General features: G+C 37.7%; 1 protein-coding gene across 8 annotated transcripts in view; it reads left to right on the top strand.

The window, feature by feature from the left end:
- dlg1 (discs large 1) overlaps positions 1-23627 on the top strand; it is a 745269-nt gene that overhangs the window by 614326 nt on the left and 107316 nt on the right. For all 8 annotated transcript variants that reach the window (XM_071595636.1, XM_071595639.1, XM_071595637.1 and 5 more), the window contains 5 exons: positions 13672-13888; positions 14284-14510; positions 15661-15766; positions 16132-16331; positions 22592-22892. In XM_071595636.1, coding sequence (XP_071451737.1) covers positions 13672-13888; positions 14284-14510; positions 15661-15766; positions 16132-16331; positions 22592-22892 — 1051 coding nt within the window. The remainder of the gene's footprint in view (positions 1-13671; positions 13889-14283; positions 14511-15660; positions 15767-16131; positions 16332-22591; positions 22893-23627) is intronic.

Genomic DNA, 23627 nt, shown 5'->3' with positions numbered 1-23627 from the left:
CGAGGTGGCTGCATAAATTTCTATCATATTCGGTCGGCATATGTAAGTATGTGTATATTTTCCAAGAGTATTAATTATTCACATGAAAAACAAAATAAAAACGACGTTTTCCCCACAATCAATCCATTCATTATCATTATCCGACATTTATGCGTTTGTTACCACATCTGCTCCAGCGCATTCCTACCACAATTAATGAATTTTCCGTATTTCGAGTTTTTAAAACTATATCGACGGCGAATTTCTCGAACGTAATAATAAATTTAAGAATTATTCCAGTTTAAATGCAAATTTGATTCTATGCTGAAATTTCGAAAGGAATATATTGAATTGAAAATGTGTAAATCTATTTTATTCCTAATAAATGCTTTCAAATGCATTTAGTCGATGCTTAGACATTGAAGAGATAGGACCTGAGTAGGTTTTGTGCCTCATGGCGGAGTCGTTCAATGTATCAATCCCTGATTACCTTTTAGATACGAGTTTCTACAGTCATTTGCTTCAGCTCTCAGTAATCCACTGGTGCGCCTGATAGATAGAAATTTTACGTACGGAGATATTTTTTTCAATTGGCAGAAAATTGTATATAAGCTATGCATAAGCTGCATTAGTATAAAACCACCATCTCATTAAAACCAGGTGGGCACTGCCCTGTCCCATGATTGCGCTTAGGTACTTAACTACACCGAATGCGTATTTATTCGGTCGTATCGCTATTCACACGATGTTCACATCCTACGTTAAAATTTCAAAGGTTCCAGCTTGTAAAATATAATTCTCTCCTGGAGTAAAACTTGGGACATTTTGGAAAATATGTGAAAATTTTACAACTTTCACAATACATTATTTTCGTCATTGCCGCTGTGAGTGTGTGAATACCGTTTTCAAGGTATTTCCATTCTTGCATACGACTCAATTGAAAACTGAGAAAAATGAAAGAACTTTTCAATTTTTTTCTGATGCCTCCATAGGGGAGATGCGCGTTTATGAAAGGTCTCGTTTCATTCATCCAACGCCCTTATCCTCCCTAATTCCTTTCCGTAACCCTTTTATAATCCCCCAACTCAATTATCTTTCATTACCCTGAGCATCATTCCAATTAACCCCTTCCCTCTCCCACTCCCAACACTTTGTCCACGTATCAGTCTGCTGGTTCCTTTCTACCAACTCTTTCCTCTATCTTTATTTCTCCCATCCTTTATAGCCATGTCCTGCTTGCTTTTTAATTGAACTTGCCAGTTTTCTTCGTTGTTGGTTATGGCATATCCTGCTTCTTTGCTTAAACTACTTTCGTAGTCTTCTCTCTGACAATCTGTAATCATCTTTTCCGGTTCTCCATCTTTTACTCCCTAATGTGTTTTCCTGCACCCACGGCGATCGTGAGCATCATTATCACGGTAACCGTACGTTAGTTCTCGTGTAAAGATATTACCAACACCGGCCCTCACGTACTTGTCTGCGGTGATAACGTTCAACTAACACCGAGATACCTAATGCTTTCCCTTCGTGCACAAAAGACGTCACGTAGCCAAAGGGAAACAAGCTTGATTCAACGTGATAATGGCGCGACGAGGGAGGAGGATGGAGGCGGGCCACCCGTTACCTCGCATTGGAGAAGAGGGGGCTAAAACAGGCAAGAATTGCCCTGGCCTCAATTTCTCACTAACCACATGTAGAGAGTAACATTTTACAGCGGAAAAATGTGATAAGTTGACAATAGGAATAACATGTGATTTAAAATTCAAAATTCGATTAAGCATTCCAGTATCCCCGAATTTAAAGTATGTTTTCATCGAGTCGAGTTATCCAGTTTCTTAGGCCATTTAATTAAACGAATTTAGTCTGCAAATGAGGAAAGGTTGACATTTAATGGTTTCAATTGATATAAGTTTTCCAAATCCGCAAACAATCCCTTTGCTTGCCCTTATGGTTCCTTTCTTCAAAAACCTTGCGCGGGGAAAATTCTCTCGTTGTGGAATAATGGTATCAGGGTACAAACTCACGATGGCCTAATGGGTAACATCTACTGAAAAATTGATTCTATTCGGAAAGAAATGCCTTTGGACAAACTAAAAATCCTATCTGTGAGATATTCTGTCGACTAGAACTTCGTGGGAAATGGAATGGTGACACAAGGGGCGAAACTGACCCCGCTTTCCCGTTAATGTGTGAATTTACACGCGCCTTAGGGTTTTAGCTCAGCGTGGTCTCTGTCCTCGCCTATCATTAGCCAACCTTTCGGTCGAATGCTTGTAGATTGAGGTAGGGTGATGTTGACATTGGGGTATCTGTCTTCAAAATTCAATCTTGATTGTCCTGAGGCAGTATACTCGTATTCTACATAGTTAAACGAAATCATCGAAGAAAATAAACCATTATACGTTTGAAAATAATTCCTTCTTGCATGATTGTCTATATGAAATTTATCTACTGGACCCTCGAATGGAAATTTTTTCGGTTATCATATTCGTGATTGATGAAGGGTCGTTGTTTATCTGCTTCGGTTTCGTGAGATTTTTGAGAGTAATTTATACCTCATAACGTATACTTCCGAATATTTGGGGCAAAAGTAATTTACTTATAATTTCTAGCAGTGTGAGCCCTCCGTAGAACGACCAGAAAGTGTGATATAAAATCGTGTCAGGATTTTCACTGAAATAATAATTTCGAGGACGAATTCCATCTTTATACGAGTCCTTTATCATGTTGCCAATCTCTGAGTAAATTAGGTCATTTTCTAATCTAACGTTGTGATCTTTAGCTTCTTTGTTGCCATCCTATTATTTTGTATTCGTAGTTATTTTAAAGTTGTTTCTCAAAATCATTTGTAATTGTCATTCACTTAGGAAAGCTATTAATCAACTTTTTAAGTCTTAACGGCCCTCCACGTATGTATGTGCTTTTCTGTCGTTAACCTGTATCATACTATATTATTAAGAAACCGTACATAATTTGAACTATCTCTAGAGTCCTTACCAGTATTTTTCTATAAACTTAGTATAGTTGATATTATTGTGGCCTGTTAAGATGTATTGCTCCGTATGTTAACCTAAGATGTTTATTATCCAAATTTTCTTGTCCCAATCATCTTATTTTTATTATGGGGCGCTGAACTTATAAAGAACGTAGATGACAGAATATCACATTGTTCACCTTCGAGTTATACACGTCACTCTTGTGTGTATGAGTGTCCACGCGTATTCGTCCTAAACAATTACTAAAAGTCCATTCAAAGTTACTATTTAAAATGAAGCATAATTTCATGTAAAACAAGTCCAGTTGTAGTCATTATTTCATGTAAGCCAAAGGCAGATTGTGGCTTAGTTCATTTTTCTAACAATTATCAAAAAGTAGGATATACGATACAAGTTTTACCAAAAAATATTACTTTATTTCGTACATGCGAGAAAAACCATAATTATATTTTCAATGAAATTATAATTACTTCAGTATGTCCGAATAAACTATAAATTTTCAAGTGAATTTTTCTGTTTCTTGAATGAATCCCGTTGCCTCCTATAGCCCTCATGTAATCATTACATTTTTGTGCTGAGTACTTTTCTTTCACCAGTTATTTTAAATCGGAAAAGTCGTCGCTTTTGGTTTTTGTTTTTCATTTTCGTGTATAATTCCTCTTTAGTTTATTCCCAAAAGTATATGAAACATTTCCACTGTCATAATTTCTCACTCCTCAGAGTTAAATACCTGTTTCCCTAAAACTGTATTTTACTTCTGGGCGTGGCAATCATTTAAATTTCAAGGGAGATGTCAATCGAGCATTTTTTGGTAACCCCTTTCATGCGGAGCTCATAAGCAGGCACTCTTCTGATCTGTACAAATACACTATTTACACACTGTGCCATGTGATGTCACCGCTATCTCTTTTTTATAAATGTGCCATAGAGCGTTAGATGTTTGCCAAACTATAGAAAATATAAGATTATACTCATTATAAACTCCCAGTTTCCATGGTTTGACAATGACCTAATCATTCTCTCTACCAAACTTATAAAAAAACAAATGTGCGTGCTATCATTCAACTAAATTATTTCATCTGCCACCCCATGATCGCTTAGTTGCGAGAGAGTCCATCTCAAATTTGGTGCAGGTCCTACACGGGAATATTACAATGAGCCTTTCACGCCCTGGGAGCTTAAATCCGCCATCGAAGACTCCCATTACACCTCGCCAGGGGCGGACGAAATCCACAACGCATTTCTCCGGAACATTCCGGAAACTGCGATTGGGGAGGTCCTAAATACCCTCAACCAGCTTTGGAACGAGGGCAGTTTTCCAAATGCCTGGCGAGAGTCCATCGTGATACCAATCCCAAAACAGGGCAAGGACAAAAATGACCCGAACAACTACCGTCCCATATCTCTCACCAGCTGCCTGTGCAAGGTGATGGAACGGATGGTAAACCGACGTCTCATGTGGTGCTTGGAGAGTCGACACCTGCTCTCCGACGCTCAGTGCGGCTTTCGGCGTGGCAGGTCCACGACAGACCATCTGGTTCGCACTGAGAACTTCATCCAGGAAGCCTTTCTCCAACGTCAACACGTCATAGCAGTCTTCTTCGACCTGGAGAAGGCCTATGATAGTGTGTGGCGATGGAGAATCCTCAACACGCTCCACAAGTGGGGATTTAGAGGCAACATGGCCCTATTTATCAGAAATTTTTTAACAAACCGCCTTTTTAAAGTAAGGACTGGGAAGCACTTTTCCCGATCTCTTACACAGGAGAACGGGGTACCCCAGGGTTCAGTACTGAGCGTGACGTTATTTGCCATCGCCATCAACGACGTGGTGGAATGCATCAATGCCCCGGTGATGGCATCGCTCTATGTGGACGACCTAGCCATATTTTGCCGGTCGACACGACTGCCAAACGCTTCCAGGCAAGCCCAGGTGACTCTAAACAAACTTGGAGAGTGGTCGCGAAAGAACGGATTTCGGTTCTCCGTGGAGAAAACGAAATGCGTGCACTTTCACCGTGTTCGCGGTTACCACGTTACCCCGACCCTAACCCTGTTGGGTAGGATCCTTCCATTTGTGGAGTCCGTCAGCTTTCTCGGCATGATCCTGGACCAAAAGCTGAACTGGCGGGAGCATATCCGCGTGTTACGCGAGAGGTGTCGCCAAACCCTCAACGTTTTAAAGTTTTTAACTCACTCCACTTAGGGAGCAGACCGCACCACCATGCTTTTATTGTACAGAGGCTTGGTGCGATCCAAACTGGACTATGGTTCCATAGTGTATTCCTCAGGACGAGAGTCTTACTTGAGACCACTTAAATGTGTCCACAATGCTGGGATACGGTTGGCCACCGGGGCATTTAGAACAAGCCCAGTCCCAAGCTTACTTGCAGACGCAGGGGAGCCTCCGTTGGAAACCCGCAGGATGATTTTAATGGGCAATTATGCCTGTAAACTTTTATCAGAGACAAACCACCCTTGTTTTTATCAGAGACAAACCACCCTTGTTTTAACATAGTTTTTAACCAACGGTTTTTAGACTTATTTAACAGGCGGAGAAGGGCAACTAGGCCCTTTGCCGTTCGTTTTAATGATTTTATTAATGAGGTAAATTTTACATTTCCTCAAATATGCCCCGTCTCCTATGCTAAGTATCCGCCTTGGTTAACGCCAATGCCGGATATTAAACTAATTGCCAGTGCACGCCGCAAAGCCAAGACGACCGATTCCGAATACCAGCAGCTCTTCAGTGCCGTCCTCAGCTCACTTTCTGACTTTGTCCCCGTCTACACCGACGGGTCAAAGTCAGAGTTGTCAAGTGCCTATGCGGTCGTGTCCCACTACCATGGAGTCGTGAGGAAAAAACTGCACACTTCATGCAGCATTTTCACAGCCGAGCTGTCAGCCATAAGGACGGCCCTAGGAGAAATAAAAGAAAGCAAGGCTCTCTCCTCATCTGCACCGACTCGTTGAGCGCCCTAAAATCTTTATCGGTCTTTGCACCTGTGCACCCGATAGTCCAGGAGATCCATTATACCCTGTTGTCCCTTCAGAGAAAGGGTAACAGGGTCTCCTTTATATGGACTCCTGGTCACGTCGGCATAAGAGGTAACGAAAAAGCTGACCAGGCAGCGAAGGATGCCCTTCGAAAACCCGAGACCGACTCCACCTTGGTTCCAATGGAGGACGTAAAGGCCGCCCTGCGGAACTCGGTCTTGCAACAGTGGAAGGAGGCTTGGCAGTCTCTGCAAAATAATAAACTCAGGGCAATAAAACCGGTCGTTTCACCATGGTCCTCTTCCATCCGGAAAATTCGGAGGGAAGAGGTCATGATTACGCGCCTGAGAATAGGACACTCTGCCCTCACTCATTCGTACCTCTTTGCGGAGGTAAAAGAACAGCCCCGCTGCAATGAGTGCTTCCAACCCCTGACAATAAAACATATCCTGACAGAATGTAGAAGATACCAAGGGACCAGAGACATGTTGAAGATAAGGGGAGACTTAAAAAATATTTTAGGGGATGACTCTGAGTCCATAAATCGAGTCTTAAATTTTTTAAGGGCAACTGAGGCAGATATAGTTTTTGATCTCATAATTTTAATGGCCTTTGATTTTAACAATTATTTATTTATTTATTTATATTTAATCGTATTTATTTATTTATTTATTCCTAAGTAAAAAGGAATTTTAGTTTTATATTTAATGAGTGGTGCAAAATGACCTTAGCTGTCGACGCACCCTAAAACTCTCAAAACTACTACTACTACTCGAGTCATAACGAATTACCTGTGGGTTATAATTCACTTACAGGAATAAATTAACCAAGCATAAAACTAATTCATTTAAATAATTCCTTCCGTACATTTGAAATTCATATAGGAAAATCTAGTTTCCCGTATCTTTTGAATGTATCTCGATTCGAATATAATTATTCGCCCTTGTTTAATTAATGTTAATGCACCATTGTCTACTCTATATCACTAATTTCTTTCTGGCTAAACTAGTGGCTAAATGAAATTGCCTGCCTGGATTTAGTGTTTATCTCACCAATGCCAAAATTAGGCCTTGATTTTTGTTTCTAAATAGATAAACTTACTTAAATGGGAAGTTATTTATTGTTTAATTAAGCTGTTACGTACATTGATTTGAATCTGTGTCATCAATTAAAATAATCTACAAAATTATGAATTCTATACGCTATAAATACAGAAAGAGCATTAACTAAAAGGAAAAAGTAGCTAGGTACTATGATATAAATTTTCGACGCAATTACATTTCGTATCGAATCCAAAGAACATTGAAATGAATACATAAAATAAATTTTACCGAAATATTTGTATTTTCTAAAATCAATACTAAATTTGGAAACTTCATCATCCTTGTGGAAACAGCCTGGGTATTTTCAGCGTTCGTTATTCCTAGCTGTGATGCATGCCTATCCACATCCGTAACAGACACTGCATCTATGTCAATTAAATCAATGTACAATTTGTGATTCCTTGGCTGTTCCACTAATAAAATTCGCATTGATGTTCCCTATGTATTACAACACACATGATAGTGTCATATTCATGAATTCCAAATAATTTTTATGTCCACATTGAAGTTCTGAGGGGATTTACTATTTTAACAAACTCTAAATGCGCTTAATGACTTAAACATGGCTTGTATAAAAAGTATCGGGAACATTTCTGAAAAATAGATTCATTTCAAATATTGTTACAATGCCTCAACATTCTTCAAAGTATATCTCTTGAGTGTCGACACATTTCTGCCAGTGGCTTTTCCTCATCTCGAAGGCTCCCTGGTAGGCGGATTCCGGAAGGTCCTTAAGGGTACACGTAAAAGCTTCTTTGACGGTACTTAGTCCCATGATGGTGTTCTTTGTTGGAGGATTTCACTTTTGGGGATAGGAAATAGTCTGCTGGTGCCAAGTCAGGACTGTATGGGGATTACATAAGGTCTTTGACGCGTTGCAGATGGTCTTCGCAAGTAGACACTCGCCTCAGGTTTAGTGTGATAATTGTGTGCACTGTCATATTTTCAATGCCAATACAATCTGCGATCGTGCGTACACTTAACCGACGGTCTGAATTCAGCACTTCGCGTATACGTCAAGAAAAAGATGTTACCAATACTTTTTATACACATCTTGTAAAAGTGCTTTTGCTTTCAAAGCTGTATTCATTTTGCAAATGCACAGATTATGAAGCATTTTTATTTGAAAATAACTAGCATCGTACTGTATTTGTTTCCATCTAGTAAACTCCTCTCTGTAACTTGTTTTCACTGAATTACAGTACAGCATTGAGGCACAGTATTTAAGTACAGTATGATGGTACCTGTTTAGAATAATTTCAATTAAAAATACACTGTGAAAACGTTTATTTTGTGTTTAAAATATATTATCCTTGGCAATGTTACACATCGACAATATAATTATATGCAAATTAAATTCATTTTGCCCATCTGTGGAAACAATTGTTCCACGAACGTGCATTTAGTGAATAAAATTTGAATAAATAAGAATTCACAAAAATAATATGTCAAGAATATATCTAATGCTGTGTGCGCATGATTAACAGCAACAGAATCCCATAATATGATTTGATTGTTAACGTACTGTTTTTATGAATAATATATTATGCATGTTTTTATTTTGATGAATATTGGTTACCCACGTGCTTTGCCTTGTCAAGTTTTCTCACTGCTCCAACCACTAGAGATTACACAGCATCATGTCTATGGTGGGCCGCATTCCCGCGGGGATTGAATACATTAAATGTAAACTGAAGCAAACCCCTCAATTTTATAGTTTTTTGAATAAATTGTTTCTTTTCACACTCCAAAATGCATATTAATTTATTTGTTAAAAATAGAAACTGAATACCCATCGAAGGGTTTCGATATTTCTGGATTAAAATGTGAAAATAATTAAATGTCTGTTATTTATAATGTTCATGCATAACGTCACTATTTATTTAAGAAGAAAAAGACGTGGTTGTCCTTCCTAGTTTGCGCTCGTAGCAATTTCAATTCCTATTTACGCGTTCCCATTTATATTTATTAATTTTTAGAAATTAAACGTTAAAAGTTACGGTTGCGGCATCTCCCGCAGTTTCTGTGGTTTTTCATGTTCAAAATTTAGGAGGAATTCCAATTTTTCGTGTGTACATTATTCGTGGTATAAACATCGAAAGAGGATTGGGTGCATCAATAAAGCTGTAGCCAGAAAAGGGAGTGGTTTTTCCAGATTAAATTTATTGATTTAATATTACTGTAGAATTCAAACAAATTGAGTAGTTTCAGGCGTGATGTGATGGAATTCGAGCCTATTAAAGAACGGATAGTAGTAATATTTCTCTAGATTAGATATATTGTACGACCGGGCTTCGATGTTTTACATAATCTTCAAGTACCAAAATGAAGCCGTCTTATATGCATTAGATTAAATTCATATAAGACAGAGCTTGACTTCATTTTGGTACCTGAAGATGATGTCATCGCCCGGTCGTACAATTAATGTAATCAAGTGGAGAATTGCTACTGCCCGTTCTTTAATAGGTTCGAATTCCATCACATCACGCCTGAAACTACTCAATTTGTTTTAATTCTACAGTAATATTTTATCAATAAATTTAATCTGGAAAATCACTCCCTTTTCTGCTCCCTTTATTGCTTTAGAATTCACATAATTTTTGTATGTGTTCAATCGTCTCACTCAAAATCATCAAGATTGAACAGGAGAGTACCAACGCGTCGGAAAAAATTGTTTCATTTGGGAGTTATCTTAAATTCACTTATGGCAATTATTTTCTCGCCTCTATCATGCGTGAACCCACTTAAACGTTATTTTATTTTTCATTTAAAGGTTTACTTCTCTCTTTTTTTCTATATTTTGTCACAAGCATACATATATGAATTAGCTACTCTCTTTGTTTTCCACCTCAGCGTTAATCGGTAATTTTAGAGTAATCCCTGAGGGAACTTCTTGTTCCAAGCCAGGGGCAATTCAGTAGGAGTGCTTCTGAGAGTCTCCCGAATTTTGGAATCGAAACCATTAAAACTTTTGGGGGCGTTCCGTTCAAGGTCTGTGAGATAAGCGATCGATCGTAGTAGTCGGGAGTTTCCTTTCCTTTTCTTGTTTTATGCCTGTGAAGCGATGATTGCCGACTCTTTTAACTTTCCCCATGATGCCACGCTATAATAGTTCGCTAAATGGTTTGGATGTCGAGGATATTAAAGATCGCCCGTTCATTATGCAGTGATAAAAATCCCAAGTGTGCTAATGGATTGCACAATGTGATTGGAGTGACAAAATGTGGCACGTGGATTGACTTGTTCTTAGCGCTTGTATGGCGAAGGTGAAGTAGTATCAGCTTTTAGCGTATCCGATAAGGAAATGTAGGGGAAAGTTAATTCTTTATTATCTATTATCGAACCTTTGGAAAGGAAGCTTGATGACTCACTATAAATAGTGAGTTGGGAATTAAAATTAAAAGTAGAGTGATTTTTTTCTAAAAAACGAACGCGATCGAGAAAAGACAAGTTTATGGGGTCTTTCCGTGACTACCATCATTATTATTAGATCATCAAGACCTTTAAATGGTGTATCCTATTTGTGCAATATACATTTCGCCATTTTTTTGTTGACATTGACCATTTCATGGGAATATATATTATTTCAGCAATGTTATCAAGTCAAAAATGTTCAGTAAAAATGGGCACAAAAGGAGTATAGTCAGTAAATGCAAACAGGAAAAATTCAGGGCTAGCAGTATGTTGAAGGCTGTGATTGAAGGCAGTTGAGTCTTTTTTAATGTTATCAATAGGAACAATTTTAGGAAACTAAGGAAGACAATGGGTAGTAAAAATATAGTCCTTTGTTCAAAAGGTCAATCGACCCGGCGCGTATAAAGTGGGGATCTCAGAGGGAATGACCCCCCCAAAGTCTCCGAATAGAAATATTGAAATGTCAGTGCGTCGGGAGTGTTGTGTTGATGCATGTAACTCGAGTGGAGCTATCATTCATTTTGTAGTGTTTTTTTTTCTTATTTGATGCTAACAATAGCTAGCAGCGAATGAAGGTCTCGTTTTGAACCGCAAGTATTTTTTTGTCTCTACCATCACCTCCTGGGTTTTCACCAGACCACTTTCCCACCTCCTTCCGTTGCTAGATGCTGGTGGTCTGGATAACGTCGATATAAGGTAACGAGAATCTTTTGAATTCGGTGTGAGAATGATCAATGATTTTTTGGAGATAGGAATGAAATTTGGCTGGGAATTCGTGAAATCAGTTAGGTTTACTGATGACCAAGTTCTAGTTTGTCAGTCATCCAAGGGGCTGCATTTATTGCTCAGTGCGCTGAAAATTCATTGCGATAGATATGGGATGAGAATCAATATAAATAAAACAAAGGTTATGCGGTTTTCCGGAAAGAGAAAGGCTAATTCTAAAATTGAAATAAGAAGGCCAAATATAGAGCAGGAAGAACAGTTTACGTATCTCGGAAGTGTTGGACCAAAATGTTAAAAGTAGCAGGGACGTTATGAGAAGAATTGCATTGAGCAAAGAGGCTTTCGCAAGGAGGAGGGCGTTGATTACTGGGACTTTGAGTAAAGCTGTCTAGAAAAGGCTCGTCCAAACTTGTGTGGAGCGTAGTTATGTAAGGCGCGGGAACGTGGTCATTGAAGCAGGATGATAGTCATAGGTTGGAGGTTTTTGAAATGCTGGTGTGGAGAAGGTGAAATGGACCGGAAGGAAAACAAATGAAGAAGTGCTAGGTATGGTGGGGGAGGAGGGGGATTGTTTGGAGAAATCGTAAGGAGGCAGGAAAAATGCTTAAAGGGCGTATTGGTCGGCAGTGGGATTTTGATCGGATGTGGGATGTGAAGACTGTAATAGAGGGGAAAATGTTCTAAAATGAGGAAGGGGCAGGAACAGGAAAGGGATGTTAGACGGGATGAAGGGGGTGGGGAAGTACAAAGAGATTAAGAGGGGCTTTTTGCAGAGTTGGTTGTTGGGAGAAACAATATATTTATTTGATAGTTGTGCCCATCCAAAACCTACCTTAACCGGTAGATTACCTAATAATAATAATATAATTCCAGCTAAACAAAAGGTTAAGTAACACTGTGTTACATTAAGTGGCATTACCCGATACTGTTGGGTGCCGTTCATACGTAACTCACTTCATACTACTTTTGGGTATTTTAATTCATCTCCAATTTTCTTACTCCTTCACGTTAAAGCGAACCACTCCAAAATGACGTAAAATTGTATTGCACTAATTTTCCAAATTTGTAAAAGAAAATCGTTCCTCAGCGTGGTTCATATTCGCACCCCCGCGACCGTTTTGGAGACTGCCAGACACCAGTAAGCCGACTCTTCGCGAAAAATCAGTTAAATATTTCTGAAAAATCAGCATTTTCGGAGTTAGATAGAAGTTAAAGGAACTGGACCTCCTCGACGCAATACCGATCCGTGCAATATACGTGTATTTGTCGGAGATGCAGTTGTTTACAGAGATATCCGTGATCCTGAAGACACAGGAGCTTTGTCAGATGGCCTTAATGCTATACAATGCTGGTGCGACTTGTCAATTATAATTTAACTTAAAAAAGGTGCGTATTCATGAATTTTTGGAAAATAGCAACTCTCTTACGAACGTTTACTGCATCAGGAACATCGAAATAGAAAGTGTTGACTCGATTAAGTACTTTGGCGTTACCCTCACTCACGACCTCTCCTGGGTGAAACATACTATATGCGAGGAATATGTGGACAGGCTACCAAAAAATAGGATTTATCAGCAGAGTATTTGGTAAACGTGATGAAAAGGTCAATGAGAAATGTTACATTTCGCTGGTTAGACATTTAGATTATGATGCTAGTATATGGAATCCTCAGTGCATGGGATCCTATTGATTTCCGAATTGGATCTCGTGCAGCGTAGTAGAGCTAGATTTGTACAACGTTGTTATGATAAACTTAGTAGCGTATTCAAAATATTAGAGGAGCTAGACTGGGGATCCCTAACGGACCGAAGGTTAAATTGCAGATTAAATCTCTTGCATAAATTGGAAGAATGTCTCGTTAGCAAAGATTTTGAAAATGTATTATTATCTCCATCGTACTGCGTCAGGAGAGATCACGTCTATAAAATTAGAAAGATTAAGCGTAGAGCAGATATATTTACGACGTCCTTTTTCCCACGAACGATAAGGAATCAGAATAAAGTTGTCCGACCGCGCTAGGAAGAAAATAATTGCATTTCAGGTCAAAATTAGTCTAATGTGTAATCACCCCCTGCCACACACACTAGCAGTGTCTTACAAGGTTTTAAAAATGTAGCGCATTAGCAAGTGACTCAGTTAAAAGTTACCGTCGCGGAGTTACCCGCAGTTTCTTTAAATATTTTTAAGTGTGTTCAAATAGAGTTCCCCAAAATGCAAGTGCCTGACTTAACTCTACTGAACAAATGATTTCTCCCAAATACGTTGTATTAATTACTTTTTTAATTTTTTTTAAATTACGCGTGTTCTTGTAAAATATGTGGAATTGCGCGGATAAGGTAATCTGCGCAAGAACAGTCACCTAGGTTTTGGCACTTATGCATTTAGATTTTGGAAGTAGTAAGTACAATGTGCGCATCCGACCAGGTTTTAACACTCTTCCCCGTTGTGTTCGCCAGGTCAATGGAGGGGAACCCGGTGGAGCCAAGGAGAAGGTGGTTCGGCGCCCCGCGGAGGATGGGGCCGCGACTGTGGCGGCCATCGTCGCTCCCGAGGCCAGCGACGAGTGGGACTACGAGGAGATCACGCTGGAGCGAGGGGGCGCCGGCCTGGGCTTCAGCATCGCCGGGGGAACGGACAATCCCCACCCTCCTCTCCACGCAACGGACGCCGGGGGTGAGCACTGACCACCGCCATGTGAAATCGCGGTCGGAAACCACTTCAAAACAAAATCATTTTCCCAGATTCCAATTATCCTCATGTTAGTTTGCGCACGTGGGTCGCTTGCACGACCGTCATAAGTTGATGATGCTCCATGGTCCGATTGATCGATTTTCGATAAATGATTTTTTTTCAAATCGAAATTTCATTGCAGTTATCATCGATTAAACTGATGACGGTGGCGATAATGGTTTTTGACGTTTTAATGATTCGATACTTCCAATGATTTCGATCGTCATTGAAACAAATTACCTCGGAAACCGGCCCCGCAATCACCTCTGTGATTACTGTTACGTACTATTAACAATGTTTACCGATCTTTAATAGTTGGTTGTTTGGTTGATTGATAGGAGGAGATGGAATCGGCGGAGGAGGGGGTGGAGGGGGGAGCGGCGTGGACCCCACTGTTTGGTGCTCCATCTGGATCACAAAACTCATACCAGGCGGTGCTGCCAGTGCTGATGGGCGCCTTCGAGTCGGCGATGCCATCTTGGCTGTCAATGGCACGTCAGTGGTTAACGTGACCCATGCAGCTGCTGTTGATGCCTTAAAACGTGCTGGAAACACCGTTCGCCTCGTAAGGGTCGATTTTGTCTGTGTTTTGATTTCAGCACTGTATGTATTTTGTATAAGGAGGCATAGTTGAGAAAAACGTAATTCTAAATAATAATCATTTTGTGGCATTTCGTCAGTTTTTTGTGTGGGGTCACCTACATATCAACATAGTGTGTTTCATAGAAATAACCTGATGCCATGGGTTTATCTAATTCTCTCTGGATGTTTTCCTCCAGTTTGATTAGGGTGTCAGGTTTTTTTGTGCACACACAAATTTGGGTTAGGTACAATGGAAAAGTGTGTTATTCTAAGTGGAAATTTATAAAATTGTGCACAGCTGTATGGTGAAAATGTGCATTAATTTCTCTCTTCTTAATTTTTCCTTTAATGAACACATTTGGATGAGACATCATTAGTAAGCTACTCAAGCAATCTTTAATTTAATATTGCTTTGGGGAGATTCTGCATTTCCTTGTTCTTCTTGTCTGTTGGTCTGACTTTGATGTAAGGATGTATCATGGGATGGACTCAAAATGCCAGCACAGCAGCTGGGGACCCAAGCTGCAGAAGACCCTTAAATTCCAGAACCTTCCTGAATCATACTACTGAAAAAACTCACAGCTGAAATTGAATATAAGCTTCCTTGCCATTGATCACAAGTTTGGTATTTATAACACTACTGGAAAAGATACTACAAAATTACAGCAAATAAAATTTGAAGCACATTAAATATTCCTATCCTAATATCATTAATTAAAATCTACCTGAGTCTTTACATATTATGTTCAGCACATTCCTCTTCATAATTCATATGTGTATCATCCAATCATTTTTTTCTGAATTGAAATGAGTAATACCTAGTCTACTTATGCAGATATTTAATGCTGTTCCTCGCAAAATTGACTGGATTACCAGGAGCCAGATGTGGATCCATAAATTATTATTTTTCCATCTGTCATCTTGCTTAAAGTTTAGAATCTTTAATGCTCTTTCAGTTTTCCTGCTTGGGATGTAATAAATTCATTCATGAAACTATTATATCTTTACAAAATAGTATCTTTCAATCCATTGACATAAAATCATAAAGCAAATGCTTATTTTAGCAATCTCTTGTATTTAGAGAAAAATTAGCAATCCTCATCTAAGCAGTGCCTTTAATGTTAACCTTGCAGGAAGTTCGCAGAAAAAAGAAACCCATACCTGGATCTGCATCATCTACATCAGCATTACATCCTATTTCAGCCGGTGCAGGTGGTGGGTCTTCAACAGCTCTTTCAGGTAAACTGTCTACCAAGTTATGTTTCACTATTAACTCTTGTCTTGATGTCCCCATGCTATATGTGAAGCCATAATTTAGACATTTTTCAGTTGGAAAGCCTCAATTTTTAAATAGATTTATAGGATCAAAGTATGGAATTTTTTCTCTGAAAACGATTTCAGTGCTTTAAAGTATTTTACTAAATTTCATGAAAATTCTTTTTGTTTACAAAGAACATTTGGTGTCAGAGGATTCAGACAAATTAATATTATTGCTGTTTCCCTAAACAAATTATGTAAAAAGAACTGTGTTAATGTCACATATTTTCAATTATGCCTAATTCATCATCATCATTGCCCCTTATGAACTCCATACACATCAATAGTTGGATCTGGAAGGCTGCTGGAGCTGGAACTGCTCAAAGGGACAAAAGGCCTTGGATTCAGCATTGCTGGTGGAATTGGTAACCAGCACATACCTGGAGACAATGGCATCTATGTAACAAAGATAATGGATGGGGGGGCTGCTCAGGCTGATGGACGTCTCTGCGTGGGAGATAAATTGGTTGCCGTTCTTAATACTCCTGTAAGTTAAATATTTTTCAGCATTAGCTTATTTTCTTATCAATAGATAATGTCTATTGATCCAATCCATGTTTTGATATTGAAGCATTTAAGAGCATTTCAAAATATTCTTCAAAGCATGTTTGAATTCATCCATTTTAAATATAAATATGCTGTGAAAAGTGGTGACCAGGCTGATAATTCAGCTGCTTAGGGATTTGAGTAGAAATTGATCATTGGGATAAATATTTACAAATTAGCTGTGTGTAATTAATATTTAGTTTGTTTTTGGCACAGGGAGCATTTCATACAATAACTAATCATGATACATCACTTGTTAGCATAGAGTATTTTTAAATGAAATATTCCTTGTTAGGGTGACATTTGTCAAACGTTGGATGAGCATCAATGCCTGTAGTGCTGCAAGGCACCACTTTATTAGATCCGGATTGTGAGAAAGTATGGTAATTTTCTCCTACATTGTTCTTCTTCAAAGTAAGACATAAAAAGGATTTCAAGAAAAGCATAAATGGAATTGGCCATGGTGATGGTGAAATTCTGGTGATAGAAGTTTTATATGTAAGCACATGATTAGTTTCTTTTGAAACAATTGTCCATAAATTGCTCAATTTTTCCATTGTATTTGGATGCTGCAAAATAAATTCAATTCTAAAATTTAAAATATCACATATTCGCACGATTCATAAAGAAAACTGCAGGAATTGTAAATGAAGGAAATTGAAGCTTTATTTTGCAGAAGTTAGCTATCACATATTTAATGAAAAAATCTTTTTTGAATCCACTTAAGATTTTTTATCAATATTCCCCGAGTTTTGTTGCAATACAACATCTTTGAGTGAAGATCTTAGGTGAGGAACCATGTTCAGGTGTTGATGGTGTTACTTGGCAAAATTTGAGTTGTATTAACAAAAAATCGTCAGTGGGTTGAAAATTTTTTTTTTGTTTTATTCATGATTGGAAATGTTGTTTTGGTAGTCTACTATTTAAGGTAGTTTTTGGAAGAACACAGACTGAACTTTCCTACATTTCTAAGACTCGCCTAAGAAGACAACCTGATATCCTACGCTACAATCACCACTTTCTGATTATTCCATCTTTACATCCAAGATGCCAATCTTTGCATCCCCCTACCTCACTTGATTGTTATCCTCCCCTCTATCAGTCTTCAACATCCCATTTCCAATCAAGATGCTCTGAATCTATCTTTCCTGCCTCCTTTGGATTTCTCCCAGTAACCATCTCTCCTTCCCCGCCATGCCTAGTACTTCTTCCTTGGTGTTCCTTTCCTCCCAATTTCCTTTTCCATCCTCCTCCAAGCTCACATCTCAAAAGTCTCCATCCTATGCCAATTATCTTGCTTCAACAACCAAGTTTCTGCATCATACAAAACCATACTCCATATTGAAGTTTTAACGAGGTTTTTCTTAATATCCTTGCTCAAAGTCACTGTCATAAAACCCCTCCTTCTTGTGAAAGCTTCTTTGCCTCATGCAATTCTTCTTCTTTTGACCTTAACAACTCTGACCATTTTGGTCCACAATATTTCCAAGTTAGGTAAACTGTTCCACATCCTCAAGTGTATGCCCTCCAATTTTAATGTTTTACTCAGCCTTAATCTTTCTCAAAAACCTGATAACCTTCGTTTTGTTGAAAGTAAATCTCATCCCATGCCTATCACACTGTTTTTTAATGAACTGAGCAATAATTATAGCCCTTTCACTGATGAGCTAAGGAAAGCTTTGTCATCTGCAAACCTAATTGATTTTCTGAACTCCCCTTATATTCATTTCTATTTTCTGCACTTCCCATTATTTCTCTTTTATATTTTCCTTCACATTAAATTGAAAACACAGGTGATGGTGGACAGGCATCTCTTAATCTCATTCTAACATTTCCTTTCCCAGCTCCCACACACAATGGCTAAGTAGTGTGAGGCATTTATAGGTTGCAGGTGCCGCCTATCCCTCCAATTAACTCCTATCTTCCAAAATATATTCATTAATTCTAAATTCTCGCTGTCAAATGCCTTCTCAAAATGTGCAATCAAATACATCTTAGTTGTACTAGTATATTAGTGACTTTTATGTCATCACACCTCTCCCATTTCAGACCCTAAACTGATCATTACCTGAGTAATGATTTTCCCTCCTCTCCATCATTTTATTTGTAATCCTAAGTATCACCTTAACTGTGGGTGAAACCAACTTTATTGTTTTGTTGTCATCACCTTTTTTGGAATAGGAACTGATACTGATCTGTCAGTCTTCCAGTTAAATTCCTCCCTCATTAATGCTGAGAATTTTTTAATAAAATCTCTTCTTTCCATGCTTTTCAAAACCCTCAAGTAGTTTTGCAAGTGTGTTATCTATTCCCATAGCCTTATTTAATTTTATATCCCTTTACACCCTATCTAAATAACAATCAAGAATGCTTGAACCTAAGCTATTTTCAAGAATAACATATTTTGTTTCGCTGACTTAGCTTGCTGGCCTAACATATTTGCCATCTATATCCCCTGTGTGTTATTTCCATCTTTCTTGAATCTTCTGGGGCAGTTAATAATTTTCCTGAATATCTGTGTTAGTATAGAAGGACTTTTTTTTTCTAATTTTCCTGATAAGAGTTTCACTTTCTCGTGCGCTGCATATTCCACCGCACTTCTTTTGCCCTATTAGTTGCCTACCTCAATCTAATATTTATCTCTTTGAACTGCATTTGACCTAATTCAGTGCTTACATTCTTCCATTAATTCCCTTGCCTATCACAGTTTTCATTTTGCCTGTAGCCTATGGTTTCCTCTTCATATTTAGTGTTCATACAATTTTGTTTGCAGCTTTCAGTATCTCTTTTTTGAAATTACCCCATCTTTCTGTTAATGTACCTGACTCCCTGACCTTATTCATAAATGTTTCCACTCCGTCCTGCTTGTTCATGATTTTTCATTATCCATGGAAATAATAAGCCTTAATATCAAATACCTTTCATCCTCATAAGTGTACAGCCCATAGTTATGGATTACAGTAATAATTATTAACCTCGTCACTAAAATGGCATAAAATATCTTTAAACCCATTATAACTATCGCGGTAGTCCAGTGGGTAAAGCATTGGACTGCTGTCGAGAGGGTCCCGGGTTCGATTCCTGGGCAAGGAACTCTGAGCACCTACAGCTCCACCCAAGCTATGTAATTTTTCAGGTACCAGGTCTTCCTGGGGAACCATAACTGGCACAGGGAAAGGAACTGGCCCCCCTACCCTTATATGTGAATTTCACACGCCGTCGGGCTTAGTACTGGCTGAACTTTGCCATCACTTACCAAACCGTGATTACTGTCTTTATGGTTTTTTTAATGGTTCAATAACTATTGCAGTAACTTGTTATTTTGAATTTGCACACTTCATGCCTCCCTTAATTCCATTCAAAATTCCTGCTCTTTTATTCCCTCGAGCATGTTTTCCAGGTCTCCCCTCTATTATCATTTTCAGCGTCCTTTTGCCTCTCAGTATCTTCTGCGCATTTATGTACTTGTCATACCTTCTCTGAATTACTCCCTATGGCCATACTTCTCTTCCCCTGTATAGAACTTCATTGTTTGGTTTCCTTTCCATCCTTCTTCACACCCATGTCTGAAAAGTGCCAAATCAATGCTTTTTATATTTTCTCGGTAACCAAGTTTTCAAGTGGTACAGGACTGTGTTCCAAATTAAAGATTTTGCTAGTATTTTCTTTGTATCTTTATGTACTCCAATTCCAACCTCTTTGCACGAGAAATGCCTTCTGAATACATGATTTTATTATGTTTCGGTATTTAGTTTTAGTAGATACAGGTGATATTGAAAAGTATCGTATGTGATATTCTATAAACATGATCAATTCAACAAGAAAAGATCTTACGTTAGAAATAGTTAGAGTATATTACATATCTGGGAAGTTCAAATACCTTTTTTGTGCAAGCATATCAGTAAAGTTTATTTCAGAAAAAGGTGCACATGTGTTTACCTTGTCCAATATATATTTTTGATGTTTTTTTTAAATTATCTAAATTATCATTTCTTTGTAAACTGAAGGCACCCTTCTTTGGACACACTTTGCTCTTTTAAAACAATTATTAAAAATGATCATATTGGTTAGGTAGTGGTTGGTTAATTTAATTTTGTACTGAAAAGAAAAGGAAAGTCTAAAATTCAGTTATTAAGCTATTTAATTCCAAAATTATTTCTTGCAAAATTCTCAGAGAGTCTAAAGTTTCGTCTTTGTGAAAACTTTGAAGTCATTTTAGGTGCAAGGTCTTAGTAACCTAAAAATAAATGATGCATCATTCCAAAAACCTTCTTATATATTATATGCTTCCTTATAAAAGTACAGGAAATTCTCCATTATCTGTGCTGATGGATGCACAATGATGTATGAGTAATTTAAAAAAACAGATAACCTAAATATGTGGAAAATGTGATCACAATATAAACTGATTTATTTGTACAAATCAAATGCATATAAAAAATAAGTGACTGCAATTAGGAAACAAATGAATGCTCCCTTTTCATTTCGTGTGATTAATGTGTTTTTTAGGCAATAGAAAGTTTTTTTTTTTTCATTTTTCAGCCATTTTCAATTGGGTTAAATTATAATTTTGCAAGAATACTATCATAAAGGGAATAATGGAATGTATTTTCCTCAGAAAGCAGAACCAATCACATAGTCAGGAAAAAACAAATAATTAGCGAAGATGAATGTTAGCAAACGATCACAAATACAAATTCATATTCGTCATGTGATACCAATTAAAATGCAGTCTGGATAGCTAATGAATTATTTCTTTCCTAGTAAAACTATATATTTTCTTGTGTTGAATTGTAGGGAAACCTTAATGGGAAAGTACGGTTAGTGCAGAAATGTTTCAATTAAAACATCAAGTACTGTTTAAAACTTTTGATTTTGTGATGAAAATTAAAAACTCTTTAGAAAGCTGAGGTATTTCAAACTTGTTTTTTTTAAATATATCAATGTTTCAAAGCAGTTAATTATCTTTACGATTATAATTTTAATTTTGCAGTACTGGGAAGAGTGATTAGAATGAATAATCCACAAAATGGATAATGTGCACATGGATAATTGAGAATTCATTGTTATTCTTATGCCTGAGAAATGATCTCTCAGGCATGAAAACTTTTTTTTAAAAGGTATAAGTTTTCCCTGGTTCATGGAAAAACATTCAAATTCAGAAATAATGAACAAATCAAAGTCATAATACACAAATCTTCCTCAATGCCCTTTTTGGTTGGCTCAATGGTCTTAATGTAAACCCACATCCAGGGCACTCTGAAGCTGCTTTGTTAGTTACAGCATTCGCTTAGGAGTTTCTTATTCTCCGGAAAGGTCATTTTTTCTCAATTTTGTAGAAGCTTTTGAGGATCACAGATTTTTTTTGGAAGATTAGTGAGTCTCTTCTGGTGCTATCCAAAAATCTCCGTGTGATCATAGGGCCGGTATCATACCCAGAGGCATGTAAGGTATTGCAATTGCATAGTAATGCAATTTCTTGCATTGACCCATATTAACCACTTAATCATGCTCAAGCTTGTCATGTGAGGTAGGCAACCAGTTCATGAAATCAATGCACATTATAATTCTGACTGCATATTTTATGAAAATTTGATTTCTAATATTTACATAATAAGGATATTATCAGTGGAAATTTCACGTAGGTAAATTAACTCCATTTAAGATTGATAAAGTTGTAGATTTTCCCTTGCAGTTTCTTGTTAAATGAATTTATTTGCCAGCTCCAACCCATAAAGGTGGAAAAAAAGTGATATTTTAAATGTTCGTGTTGATAAGTTGCTGATGAACCAGATGGAAACTTCTAAGTTCTAATTTTATCTGACTAAATACCTTTCATAGCTATACATGTGTCTTATTTCACCAAGTATTTAACTTGATTGACTACGAATAAAATTAAGGTTAAGTTGAAGTCAAAACAATTTAAGCATTATTTGGTCTCAGTCTTTTTAACAACTTCTTACGAATTAAAAAAAAACATTTGAGCAACAAACAATTGATGTCAATTTGGGGGTGAAATGTTCATCTTCCTCTAACTTCTTCATTTCACCTCCTCACATATTGCAATAATTTTCTGTTACCATTTGAATTTTAGCTGCCATGTCTTGAACAGAGATACCATATCCCAATTATGCGAAAGTTAGGTCAACTCTTTCCAATATAATCACTTTCTTAATGTTGATTTTTTTGTTGTTTTTACAGAGTGGTGAAAAGAATTTGGAGAACGTAACTCATGAGGAGGCTGTGGCCACCTTGAAAGCCACCCACGACAGGGTTGTGCTTTTGGTCGCAAAGCCATACCTCCAACAGCCTCACCATGCGCCAACGCGAAGCCCCACGCCTACGTCTTTGCACCATCCCCACCCCTCCCCTCATCCTCCTCGCTCTCCGTCGCCAGCAGCCATAGCACCCGTCCAGCACCACCCCAAACCGCACTTACCACCCCCAGAGGATGCTGTGGATGCGAGAACGGAGCTGACGTCAACCCCTCCACCTCCACCTTGTGAGTTTAACATTTGACCTCTTGTATTGCTAAGTGTAAACTTGTAATTTTTCCTAAATGCTATTTATGTTCAAAGTTCCCTTAAAAAGAATTCTACGGTGGAACACTTTGCAAGGCCGTTTCATTTCACATATTTTATAGTAAAGCTTGCATTTTCAGTCATTTTTCTGATAATGGGTTGAGTGACCAACATAGTCACACTACCCCTATAGATTCCTTTCTGAGAACCTAATAAATGAATGTCAGGGTAATCTCTGGGTATTTATTATACCTGGCATCTTTCAGTTATATTTAGAGGATCAATTACATTCTCTGTTGTTGTGGTAATTAAATTAATCAGCCGTAGCCACTCATTTTAATAAAATGACTAGTGATTTATTAGATTGTAATCTGCTGATTAGTCCTCATTATTAAGGAGTGATTGTGTTTAAAGTTTTGCGTAGAAATTAATTTTATAATAACATATCTTATTTTAGATTTCCTCCAAAAACAGTTATTAATTGAAATTTTGTAAAATCTCTGTTGACTATTCTTCAAGGTTTTCAGAGTATTACCAGGTAAAACTATAAGTAATTTTGCTTACCATGCCACATAGGTCAAGACTTAAGTAAGTAATCTACCGGTTAAGGTAGGTTTTGGATGGACACAACTACCAAATAAATATTTTGTGACTCCTAACAAAACAATCCAACAACCTACTCTACATCAAGTCCTTTTTCATCTCCATATACTTCC

Source organism: Hetaerina americana, unplaced genomic scaffold, assembly GCF_022747635.1.
Source record: "Hetaerina americana unplaced genomic scaffold, ioHetAmer1.1.p SCAF_7, whole genome shotgun sequence".
NCBI classification, from domain to species: domain Eukaryota; kingdom Metazoa; phylum Arthropoda; class Insecta; order Odonata; family Calopterygidae; genus Hetaerina; species Hetaerina americana.
The sequence above is the reverse complement of the archived record's forward strand: the minus strand, read 5'-3'. Positions and strand labels throughout refer to the sequence as shown.